Genomic DNA, 11,726 nt, shown 5'->3' with positions numbered 1-11,726 from the left:
CGCAGAAGAGTGGACAAAGAAATAACAACAAAAGCAAGAAGAAAATAGAGTTATCCGACCAACGTGTCTAGGCACGTGGAGAACCAACCTCAACAACACCAGACCCCGATGAATTAAAGTACAGCATTAAAGGAAATAAAGAAATAAAGGCAGAGCAAAAAAACAAAAGAAGACAACAACTCGATCGATCGAATCATCCCAGATACGCCCCCGTCCATCCATCGCATCAATCTCATCCATATCAACCCTAATAACAATCCGTCACGTAGTCCGAGAACTCAAACGGCTCACCAGAAGGCACCCCAAACGCAAAGGCACTCTCTCCAAAGTTGAATTCTCCCTGCACCTGCTGCACGAGCTGTCCGAAGATGTCGGTGTCGAAGTCGAGCGTCTCCAGGCCGGTCGGGCTCTCGCTGGGACTCGCCACTGCGGCTGTGGGCGGGCTGGTGGTTGTTGGGATGGCTGCATCGTGGATGCCTGGTGTGGAGGACGTGGTGTCTGACGGGGTGGGCAGTTGCTGGGCTGGTTTGGCGTGTTGGCGAGAGGGAGCGCGTCGCTTCTTCTCGGATGGTTTGCGTGGTGTGTAGTGGTAGTCCGGGTGCTCTTCGGTGTGCTTTCTCTTGAGGTCTTCGGCCATGTTGCGGAATTGCATTTTGACTGTCTCAGTTTCGGCTTTCCAGGCATATCCTATAATGCTGACTCTCCTGATTCAACATACTGGAAATGGTTTGTAGTGAATGCACAGGGGCAAGTACCATGGGTTGCCACAATCAGCAATGTGCTGTTGAACATTGTAATATATCACTGGACATTACAATCACTCCTACACTGAAGAACAATACCAACTATCATCCGACTCTTTGTATTGTTCTCAACATTTATCTGGCCAAGTTGAATGGACAATCTGGATTGAGTTAGTATTGTCTTCCATTTTAATTTGCCGTCTCCTCGCCAGTGAATACACCGTCGGAGGTCTCAGTGACTTCCTTTGTTTAGCCAGCCTCCCTCATAATAGGCCTGGAACACTGATTCAACCTTTGTTCTTCTCGAAGACTTTATTATAAAAGGATCTATCTTCCTTCCACACTCTCTCTGTTTCATCTCTCCTACCATTCCTGCCCTCTACAAATCTGCTTAACATCTTCATCCACTTTCAACGTCTACGCTTTGGACCATCAGCTTCATCAGTACCTGGTTTCTTGTCTATCCAAACACACTCCCAGTCCAAGAACAAAGAGTGTTGTTTTGGTTCGAGATGGAAGACCATCTTGCTATCCTGAGATCTTTCAGCGAGCTCGTCCGCTCCATGCCTGCGCAGCAAATGCAGGAACTTATTGACAACATGCAACGTGAGGTTGACAACCACTCCATTGGCAATACTCCTGAGACCACCATTGACGCCGAAAATGGACCTCCTGTGCCCGAGGCGGCAATTAGTCGTCCTTCAAGTTCGCGTGGTAGACGTGCCCAGGGGGTGAGAAGAAGGCCACTAAACAGCTTCATTGCTTTCCGAAGTATGCTCTTCTACCACACTTTTCATGAATGTATATGCTAATGAGATTTCAGGTTACTACTCTCCCATTTTTCCGGACCTCACCCAGAAAATCAAGTCGGGCATTCTTCGTTTCTTGTGGCAGAACGATCCATACAAAGCCAAATGGGCCATTCTTGCTAGAGCTTACTCCACCATCCGTGACGACCATGATGGCAGAGTTGCTCTGGAAGTTTTCCTCATCCTAAATGCTCAGTTTATTGGTATCCCGAAGCCAGAAAGATACCTTGCCCTTATGGGTTGGACTGTGCAAGTGGATGACCAGCAGCAATACACTTTGGGGAAAATCCACGAGCCTACCATCCTCGAGCATAATGCGGCAACTAATTACTCTGTCGACGACATTGTTCAAAACTGCTATGCCACTGGATACGTCCGCGAGAACACGCGCAGAGACAGGGGCATCCAAAATGGCAATGTTCCGGTGTTGGCTTTTGCTGCTCAGCCGACGTTGATTGTCCAAGCCAACGACAATATTCGGATTCCAGGAAACCAAGTCCCCACCCACGATGATGACCATGCGATGGATGTTGTCACTCTGGAAGAAACTGCGGAAATCCCCGATTCGACTTCAAATGGTGGTGACGCTCATGCCAGGGTAGCTCTTCCAGAAAATATGCAAGGTCAAGCTGTCGAAGACCGGGAGCGAGGCCAACCCATTCCCAATCAATTCGATTTCGATTTTGGAATTCCAGAGTGGGACAATGGCGCGCAAGTTTTCACCTGGGAAACATTGCTGCAAGACCCATTGCCTGACTATGACACCTTGCTTCCGGCACCCCAGGATCTCGTTGACTTTGAGCAATACCTAAATGTGCAGCCTACGGGTTATGCTGGTTATGGTTTACCCTGAACTGGGGCTGATGGGCACGATCAATACAATACTTGACAATGTCCCCATCCTGTCGACGCCTTCCACATACCACACCGAAAACCAATAATCAACAAAAAACAATCATGTACCATACCGAACCGACCACCACTCCAACCCAGTTCAAATTGCCATATCCACCATCGAAGTTGCAACGACCAGGAGCGGAGAAACGGGGTGTGTCTGTTCTTATCTTTCCATGTTTCTATTTCCCATTGCAGTTGCTGTGCAACAAGAAGACATCGATCGGGTTCGAGCGTCAGCACATACACTTTTAATTTGACACGGAAGGCAACCAGTGTGTATTTCTTTCTGATGTTTCCTTTTCTTTTTCTTTATTTCGTGGATTTAACTTATTCTTTTTCTTTCTCTATCATGTGTTTTTATGACGATGACACGAATCGGCTTTGTCCTTTGTCTTTTGTCTTTCTTTCATCTTCCCGCCGTCAGTACCTTCAGCCGAAGTTACCGAGCTTGAAGCGGAATGACCATGGTCGCGGTGGTCGAAATCATGATGGAAGTTTCTTTTCTTTACTTTCTTTCTTTCGAGTTTATGTTGTGTATTCTCCTGTCTTCCCTAACAGATTGGATTGACGAACGAGAGGATCGGACGTGACATACATACATACATATGTTGTCTGTCCACTTGCTACTTACTTGGAGTGGCCTCTTGATCCTGGTTACATGTCTTTCCTATCAATTGTTACTGTCTTTGTCTACTTTCCCACGGGATGATGGACCGACGGAGGATTCGAGATACTATTATGTTTTTGCAGGCGTTCGACGGAATCAAGAATCAACGGATGGAATGAATGAATGAATGAAACGAACGAGACGAATCGAAATGAATTATGAAAGAGGATGGCTCGGTTACAGTGGACATGCCACGTTTTGTATCTAACTAAATTGATAACGAGTTTTCCTCCCTTTCTTCCTTGTCGTAGGAGAGTTGTAGTCGATGTAGGAAAGTGTCACAGTAGTGGAGTAGGGTAAGGAGAGATGTAGCACATATCCAACCGCAGTCAACCTCCATCGATAGTCCAAAGGCACCGTACTACATACATACAGACTGCATTGGCCAGTCTTTTCTTTCCTTGCAGGATGTAGCACAGGTGAAGGCTGTACTATCTACCCCCAGGTACATACCTACTCCGTCTGTACGTCGAGGTCGGAATGTAGTACAGCATCCATCATACATAACATCACCATAGTATGTAGCAATATAGTAGCAGCAGTAAGTACCGCAGTAGTAGTGTAGTAGCAGTGTAGTAGTAAAACTGGTAGACTAAAGTAAGAAAACTAAAATAAAGAACAAAGAAAAGAAATGCACGTATCATCACTCTGAAATCAAGTGTCATCGCCGGATGGGGCAAGACGCGCTCTCCACCTTGTTGCGGTTGACTTTCTTTCTTCTTTTTCTTCTTTCTTCTGCAATTTTTGATCGTTTTTACCTTTTCTTGAGGGCGTGGAGATGTTTCCTTTGCCTTCTTGATACTTACTATTTACTACGCGTGCTTTCTACGGTGTGCTCTAATCATTGGGTGATAATGATGGAAATGATATCGATGTGGAGAAAGACAAAGAAACAACCTCAAGAAAGAAACAACCTCTCCTCCTCTCCTCCTCCTCCTTAGTAGGTATGTACGTAGTACCACCTTATACAATTCCATCCTCAACCCATCAACCACGGACGAAAGGTGGATAGGATTAATGAACCCAGTAGTCAACCCCAATCCTCAACCTTCGCCTTCAAGACTCTCCTCAAACAAAGAATCCCCAGGTCCCCACATCCATCCTACTTCTACTTCTACTTCTAATTGGACTTCCTATAATTTCCACTTCCATTCTTTTTTACTTTTCAAATTCCGTCTAAATTGAAAGAAACTTAGTTGAAAACTAGGTTAGAGTAAATACGGTACCTCTATTTGTCTACGGAGTACCTCTACCTTACCTTCCCTCCAGGCCTAGATCAGTAGATATATTACTGTATGATTGGTGAAAAGTAGAACTTCAACTAAAGTAGTACTGTACTGTGTCTGGTATATCCAACTACACAAAGAAAAAAGTGGAAAGAAATCGAACAGCTAGGTACAATGAAAGAAAAGAAGAAATTCGCCCCGCTAATCTTCCTGGTAGGAAATCTTGCGCATCTCTCCTAGACGCTGGCGGGCTCGGCCTAGATTGTTCTCCAGTTGGAGGATTTCGACCTGTGGATATTTGGTTAGTTGGGACGTTGACGAAGAATTGGGGAACGCTTTGCTCGGGGGTAGGGTGGAGTAGTGTAGTGTAGTCACAGGAGAGAGAGCAAAAAAGGGAAAGGAAAGGAAAAGAAGAACTAACCTGCTGCTCCATCTCCCGCACCTTAAACTCATGCGAGCTGAGCTTAGCGTAATCCTCCCTCTCGCCCTCGTCTTGGTTCCGCTCCTTGATGATCTCCTGCACCTGTCTGACCAGAGATCGACAGGCCTTGCCGACTGCCTTGCTGGCCGTCTCGAGCCGGTCCTGCGTCTTGCTCATGAACGTCGCCTTGACGCGACTGGCTGCCACGAGCTGCGCCGTGCTGGCCGCGACGTCGTTGCTCGCCACGATGAGCTGCTCCGGCGAGTTGCGGCCGGAGATGACTCCGTCGGCTGTCTCGATCAGCGTGTTGGTCGAGTTGGCCACTGCCTTGGCGGCGGAGATCAGGCCTTCTGTCCAGCGGTTGTTCTTCTTGTAGAAGGCTGTCTTGGAGGAGCTGCCGCGTCCTTCCCGTACGATCTCCTGCTGGGAGACTGTTGCCGCTTTGATGAGCTCGGCGATTGCGGTCGTCACTGCGATGGCTGCTTCCAGGATAGAGTCGTTGATCCGCAGCTCGTAGGTCGAGTACCCGTCGCGCGGCTTCGACCGGAGCTTGGCCAGTCGCTGCGCTGCCGCGTCGATCGCGTCAGCTGCCTTGGTCAGCTCGTTGTCGACCAGGTCGCCGAGGTCGCCGCTCGTGCTGAGCTTCGAGTTCTTGGGCGCGAACGCGTCGACCAGCTTGGACAGCGCCTGCAGATCCCGCTGGACCTCCAGGTTGTTGTTGATCACCACGTCCGTCTTCTGCAGTGCCTCCAGGCCCTCCAGTCGGAACGACTGCAGGCCGCGGAAGAACCGCACCGTCGCCTGCGCCGACTTGCGCCCCGCGTTGATCAGCTGGTCCGAGTTCTTCTCGTCGTTGGCGAACCGCGTCAGACCCTTGGTGTTGCTCAGCACGTCCGCCACGGACCCGGAGAAGATGGAGACCGTGCGGATGATCTCCGCGTGCGGGCTGCTGGGACCGTCCGCAATGAAGTTGTTGAACGCCGTCGAGAACTCCGTCGCTGACGCGGACGCCTTCTCGATCTGCGAGAGCACGTACGGCGCCGACGCGTTCTGGTTTCCGGCCTGCATGTTCGAGTCCAGCTCGTACAGCGCGTCATCCACCCGCTGCACACCCGTCTGGAGCACCGAGTCGATAATGTCGTTGATCTTGGCCACCGTGCCGTGCAGCACGGTGTCGATCTGCGAATCCAACGCGGTATCGACATCGCCTTGGTTCTGTTAAAGATTAGCATCGTAATCTACTTGAAGAGTAAACCTCGTAGACGTACCAGCTTAAGTTCCTCCAATTCCATCAACGCCTGCTCCATGCCGGACTTGTACACTTCAATCTCCTCGTCCTTCTCGCGGAGAGCGAGTTCCTGATCCTCGGAAGACTCGTGAGTGCGCGTTGAGGCATCCTCCAACGCACGGGTTTTCATCTACATAGTCAGCACGCGTTTAGAGAAGAAAGAACGAGGAGGGAAATACCCGCAAAGACTCCTCCAAATCAGCCATCTCCCGGTTATACTTAGACAGCATAGCCGAGATCTCCGTGCCCTTGGAGCGCTCGGCATTCTCAGCCCGCTCCAGAGCAAACCGCAGCTCGCGCTTGACCTTCTCCAGCTCCTCCTTGTTGGATCCGGTCAAACGGTCGCGATCGTGCAGGGCGCGGTCGCGCTCGCGGATCATGTCGGCCAGCTCCAGGTTCTTGGTCTTGAGCTCGCGCTCCAGCTTCTCGCGGCGCTCGATGGCCTCCTGCGCCGACGCGGCCTTGAGTTTGAGGCTCTTGGTGGTCTGCAGCAGGTCGAGATGCTCTTGTCGCAGCTGCGAGTAGAGCTTAGCTAGCGCCTCGTATTTGGTGCGCCATGTGTTGACCTGCTCCTGCAGCGAGCGGATCTGGTCGTCCCGCGAGGCGTTCTGCTGGTTCAGGTTCGTGGTCAAATGATTCATCTGCTCTTCCAGGTCCTTGACCCGGCGGTCGTACTGCTGGAGCATCAGCTGGTCCCGCTCGTACTGCGCCCGGGCGTTCAGGTTCTCCTGCTCCAGCTCGGCCAAGCGACCCTGGGTGTGGGTCTGGTATTGGTCGCGCAGGAGCTGCTCGTGCGCCAGACGCGCCTGTTCGGCCTGTTGGCGTTGTTGCTCCTCGAAGTCCACTTGCGCCTGTTGGTTCGCCAGCATCTGCTGACGCTGTTGTTCCTCCCACTGCTGCTGCAGGCGCAGCTGCTCCGCCTCGAATTCCTCCTGTTGACGCTTGGCTTCGGTGGTCCAGAAGTCCTGGATCGGCTCGGGCTCGGCAGCGGTCAACTTGGGCGGCGGGGACGGTTCCTCGATCTCCCGGGCGGGACGCCGTGGGAGGGCCGGGCGTTCGTCGTCATCGGAGAGCAGGTTGGGCGGATCTTGGGGCAGTTTGGGGATCGTAATGAGACTGGTCAGGTAGCGCAGGTTGGAGCACTCGTAGTAGAAGCGCACGAGTCGATAATGCTGGGCGTCGTATCGGCCGCGCAGGGGCTCCAGGGCTTCGTCATCACCGGTCGCTGACTCGTGAGCATCCAATCATGACGGGGAAAACGGAACATAGAAAACATACTTGTGTGCATCGCCCGCAACATGCTGGTAATGAACTTATAGATCCCGTAGCTCTCCTGCACCAAAGGCACCAGCGAGGAGATCCGACACTCGTTGTTGTTTCCCGACTGGAAATGTGAGAAGATCAACTTCTGGAACCCATCGATCTGATCCTGCAGGGTCATCAGATCGGAGATCGTCTCGTAGCTATATCGGTCAGCCAGCACCCCACAACATCTGCCAAATCCCGCTTACCCTTCATTCGGATCGTTGGTCGTCTTCAAGCTGATGTACTCCTCGTACTCGAACAGGCCTGTCGCAGTCAGCCAAACGTCCTGCCTCAGGCGGACACCTCCAAACCATCCACATACCATTAAACTCAGGGTGATTCCGATGGAACGCCAATTTCGACTCGAGGAAGTACACATATTCGCGAATCAAAGGTCCATAGCCTGCACGTCAATCAGCATCCACACCAACCCAGTACCCCCTCGAGGGGACGCGCGCATACCTCGGATACCATCGCCACCAACACCGCGCATCAAGCTATCAATCCAATTGACATGCTGCTGAGCCTCCCGAACAACGATCGGATGGCCCTCCTGCAGAACCTTATGGATGGTGATAAGCGCCTTGTACGTCTGGACCTCGTCGGCGAGCACCGGTTGGCTATCGGAATCGAATCGAGAGGGTCAGTCTGGAAACGGGCGCGACCGGAGGGGGAGGAGGATAATCGGGGGGCGACACCACATACACCTTCATTCCCGCCCAGAAGGCGGCAGAGGACTTGTGGTCCCAGGTATAGACGATACAGCTCCGGACATGTTTTCCTAGACAGCCATCAATAACCGCTCGTTCAATGCGCCTGTCGAGGCACAACACTTCATCACGTACGTTTCGGGGCGGTTTCCTCTGCAATTGAAACAATTATTGTCAGCTACTCCAACTCATGTATACTCTCAACAACCACCAACTCCATTGTCAAATCCAAAAACATACCAATACTAGTAGCCTTGCGAATATTAATCGCCAGATCGGCCTCCGTCCTACCAAGTTCAAGCCAAGCAGTTAGTCAAGGAGACACACCCCGCACGCCCCATCCGAAACCCCAACAATGGCCAACACATACCGACTCATCTTGACAGCTGACAGCGGATCTCAATCCTCGACAGCAGAGTTCCGTAAGTGGTGAGTAACTCAGGGGGTGGAAAAAGGAACAGGGGGTAGAGAAAGAAGAGCGACGGAAAGCCGGTGGGCCCGAAGGCGGGAAACCTGGAGTAGTCGAGTCGTGTGGCCAGACCACGGGAATGAGGGGAACGAAGGATAAGAGGGAAAGATCCTCGAGGAGAATCAGACAGGACGACGACTCCGATCGATCAATCAATCCGTCGAGAATGGAGAGGAGGGGGTAGAAAGGAGGGGAGAGAAAAGAAAGAGTGAAGAGAGAAGAAGCATGACGTCTCTGGGTGGGAAAGGCTGACGCTGTCTTGGCACGTGCGTCGTCACCTCCTGAGTCCATTGGGAGATTTATTTCATTTAGGTAGCAACTTTTTGACCACGTCCTACGTTTACATTTCTAGGTATATAGAGATAGATCAATTCAGTCAGATTACTCCCTACGTTGGTACAAACAAAATTGTCGTCGCCCATTCGCACCGTGCAATGCCATATCCGAATCCAGCACGGGTATATCATAGCTAGGCTTGTGGTAGGAAGTGACATCTCAAACGCCCGCTGGGGTAGAAAAGAAAGGAAATAATAAGGGGGGGGAAAGAAGGTAAAGGAGGCGAAAGAAAGCTGAAGAAAAGAGGAAGATCAGACCACACGCTGCGCCGCACGAGCGGTCCCAAGACCAGACATCTATCTACCCACCCCTAGCCAGGAACGATCCCATCCGTCGCCGACAGGATCTCCATTCCATGCTTCTCTCGCTCGGCGCGGGCCCCCGTCGAGTCCGTATCGGACCCGCTGGGGCTCTGGTCTCCCTCAGTCGGGGTATCGGGGGTACTCGACGCCGTCGTGCTCTGATCCGAGTGCGATCGGGCGACTGGCGGCTGCACGGCGGGCGCAGGCAGATCTGCGTCGTTGTCGTCGTCGGGGGCCAAGTCCACCACTGGGCTATTGGGATCCGAATCCGGCGGGGCCTCCACCACCAGCAGCTCCTCCGGTCGGTGTGACTCCCCGTCGACTGGCTTGCGCCGGGGCAGTCCGTGGTGCTCCTCCGGCGGCCCGACCGGTTTGCGTCGCGGGACGGAGACCGCACTCGACCCGCGCCGGAAGCCAAACTTGGCGGGCGTGGGCAGGGGCGTGCCCGGCGGCGGCAGCGGATGCCCGCGGCCGATCGGTTCGTCGGGCGTCCCCGCGGGTCGCGATGGCTCCGCTCCGGGGCGGGACTCGCCCTTGCCAAACATGGTCAACCCCCATTTCTTGGCGGCGGACGTCGCGTTGCCGAGCGTGATGGAGGCCTGGGACCGATTGGTCTCCGGCGTGAGAGTCCGCGTCAGGGTCTCCAGCGTGGTGCGCCGTTTGGCGGTCCCGGTGCTGGCGAGCGAGGCGGTGGAACGGCTCGCCGGGCCCCGTAGGGGGGTGGTGGCTCCCGCATCGCCAGGCTGGTCGCGCGAGACCGGGCGCGAGGACGATCCGGCACCATTGGGGTCGTGTTGGTGGTCTGTCGCCCCTCCGCTCTCGATCGACTCGACAAAGGACGGATCGCGGCTCGGGGGCCGGCCGTCCGACGATGCTCCGGGGCCTTCCGCGGGGGACTCGGGCGGCGAACGGGCGGTGATCTCAATCATGGCGCTGGTAGCGCTTGGCCGCTCCTCGCTGGGGACATCCGACCCGGCCTTGTCCCGCTGCCCATGGTCAGCCGTCAGCACGGGGCCCGCCGCGTTGGCAAAAGTCTGCGACCGGAGGGCCCGCGGGGGCGACCCTGGGAGGGAGTTCGGAGCGGCGGGCGACACCGCGCTCGTGGGGCCGCTGTCCGGCTCTGCCGCAGCGTCTGCAGAACCCTTACGGGAAGGTGGCGACAGCGGCAAAGAATCCGACAGCGCGGGCGCACTCCGGGTCCGCTCGTCGTGGGCCTTGAGGACGTCGATCGACTCCGAGCCATGGCGGGTCGTGGTGCCCCCGGGGGTGGATGGCGCCCCGCCAGACTCGTCGGGGATGTCGTCTGCCGCGCCGTCTGGTTGGGGAATGTCGCGTTGCCAGATGCCGCCGCGGAATTTCTGGGACAGGGTGTCGAGGAAGGGGATGTCGTCCCAGAACGGCTGGACCAGGCTCTCGGCCACGACTTCGCGGATGCGACTCTCGATGTTCCGCAGGATGATGCCGTAGGTGATTTGCTTGGAGCTGACAATGGGTTCGATGTCCATGTCCATTTCGGGCATGGATTCGAAGGAGAGCCAGGCGCGGTTGCTGGGGGGCGGTTTGAAGCGGATCAGCAGGTGACCTTCGAGCTTCTTCAGGACGACGGCCAAGACGATGTCGACCTCGCGGGCCTTGAAACGCTGGCCCAGGTCGATGCGCACGGTGGCCGCGATCTCCACGCGAAAGTTGCCGGCGTACTGCACATCGGTCTCGACGCAGCAGTTCCCGTCGACGGTCAGGTCCTTGAGGCGCGGGTTGATAATAAAGGGGGCGCCCTCGCCCATGTCGATGCGCTGCAGGGCGATCTTGCTGACGAAGGTGGGTTTGTTGACGCGGGAGATCTTCTTGGTGATCTTCTGGCGGATGAACTCCTCCATCTCGGGGGTGCGGTACAGGGCCAGGAACAGGCGTCCCAGGACGGCATTGATCCACCGGGTCTGCAGCTGCTCCTCGGACGAGTGCAGACGTTGAACGAGCGTCACGATGTGCTTGACGTCGAAGGGCTGCAGTGGAGGGGGAGCGTCGGGGGCATCCCACATCTTGGCCTGATTCTGAAGCATAGCGAAGTAAAAGTCCTCCTTCTCAGACAGGTTCTCGGAGAAGAGGAAGAACGGCGGGGTGGGACCGCCCAAGTCCGCCAGGGACTCCAGCCGCCGCGACAGGCAGATGGCATTTCTCTTTAGCCACAGCTCTCCCTCGGGGATCTCATTCTCTCCGCCGTGGATGGAGACATCGTGGTGGGCGAGGGAGATGACATAGCGCACCTCCACCTGGTTCGCGTCGTCGAACAGCATCAAATGACCATGTCTAACATCACCGTCAAGGTTAGCGGCAGCAGATGGCCCCAGGAAACACCCCGGACTTACCGTAAGACGATATAAAACACATTGCGCGCTCGTTTCGGATTTTTAGCGTTCTTCGCATGATTCTTCCCCGGATCGATAGTGGGGGACTGCTTCCGATCAAACAGACTACGATACATCGCCTGGTAGACGCTAGGACTCTCCGTGGCGATCACCTCGCCGGCGGGCGTCGTCCTCTCGGGAGGTTTGC

General features: G+C 54.6%; 5 protein-coding genes across 5 annotated transcripts; 2 read left to right on the top strand and 3 right to left on the bottom strand.

Annotated features, from left to right (window-relative positions):
* Positions 1-108: 108 nt before the first annotated feature.
* On the bottom strand, positions 109-758 carry P168DRAFT_285957 (uncharacterized protein). Its single transcript, XM_024836251.1, has one exon. The coding sequence runs from the start codon at positions 650-652 to the stop codon at positions 248-250; it is 405 nt and encodes a 134-aa protein (XP_024696351.1). The 5' UTR covers positions 653-758; the 3' UTR covers positions 109-247.
* Positions 759-1,255: 497 nt separating this feature from the next.
* P168DRAFT_313902 (mating-type alpha-box protein) lies at positions 1,256-2,405 on the top strand (the record flags this gene model as incomplete). Its single annotated transcript, XM_024839714.1, has 2 exons — positions 1,256-1,514; positions 1,567-2,405. 2 exons carry the CDS (start codon positions 1,256-1,258, stop codon positions 2,403-2,405), a joined length of 1,098 nt encoding a protein of 365 aa, XP_024696350.1.
* Positions 2,406-2,542: 137 nt separating this feature from the next.
* Positions 2,543-3,060, top strand: P168DRAFT_1806 (uncharacterized protein). The gene has a single exon (XM_024832949.1). The coding sequence runs from the start codon at positions 2,739-2,741 to the stop codon at positions 3,015-3,017; it is 279 nt and encodes a 92-aa protein (XP_024696349.1). The 5' UTR covers positions 2,543-2,738; the 3' UTR covers positions 3,018-3,060.
* A 1,349-nt stretch (positions 3,061-4,409) lies between these two features.
* Positions 4,410-8,733, bottom strand: P168DRAFT_285953 (putative cytoskeleton assembly control protein Sla2). The gene is made up of 12 exons (XM_024836250.1): positions 8,437-8,733; positions 8,307-8,353; positions 8,202-8,219; positions 8,062-8,137; positions 7,819-7,976; positions 7,679-7,759; positions 7,563-7,620; positions 7,330-7,514; positions 6,231-7,276; positions 6,032-6,181; positions 4,764-5,978; positions 4,410-4,630 (listed from the first exon to the last, which is right to left on the bottom strand). The coding sequence occupies exons 1-12, from the start codon at positions 8,442-8,444 to the stop codon at positions 4,544-4,546; spliced, it is 3,129 nt and encodes a 1,042-aa protein (XP_024696348.1). The 5' UTR covers positions 8,445-8,733; the 3' UTR covers positions 4,410-4,543.
* Positions 8,734-8,896: 163 nt separating this feature from the next.
* P168DRAFT_285952 (uncharacterized protein) lies at positions 8,897-11,475 on the bottom strand. The gene has a single exon (XM_024836249.1). It carries the CDS (start codon positions 11,465-11,467, stop codon positions 9,182-9,184), a length of 2,286 nt encoding a protein of 761 aa, XP_024696347.1. The 5' UTR covers positions 11,468-11,475; the 3' UTR covers positions 8,897-9,181.
* Between the last annotated feature and the right edge of the window lie 251 nt (positions 11,476-11,726).

This window comes from Aspergillus campestris (genome assembly GCF_002847485.1).
Source record: "Aspergillus campestris IBT 28561 chromosome Unknown P168scaffold_1, whole genome shotgun sequence".
In the NCBI taxonomy this organism is placed as follows: domain Eukaryota; kingdom Fungi; phylum Ascomycota; class Eurotiomycetes; order Eurotiales; family Aspergillaceae; genus Aspergillus; species Aspergillus campestris.
This window is presented reverse-complemented; position numbering and strand designations above follow the sequence as displayed.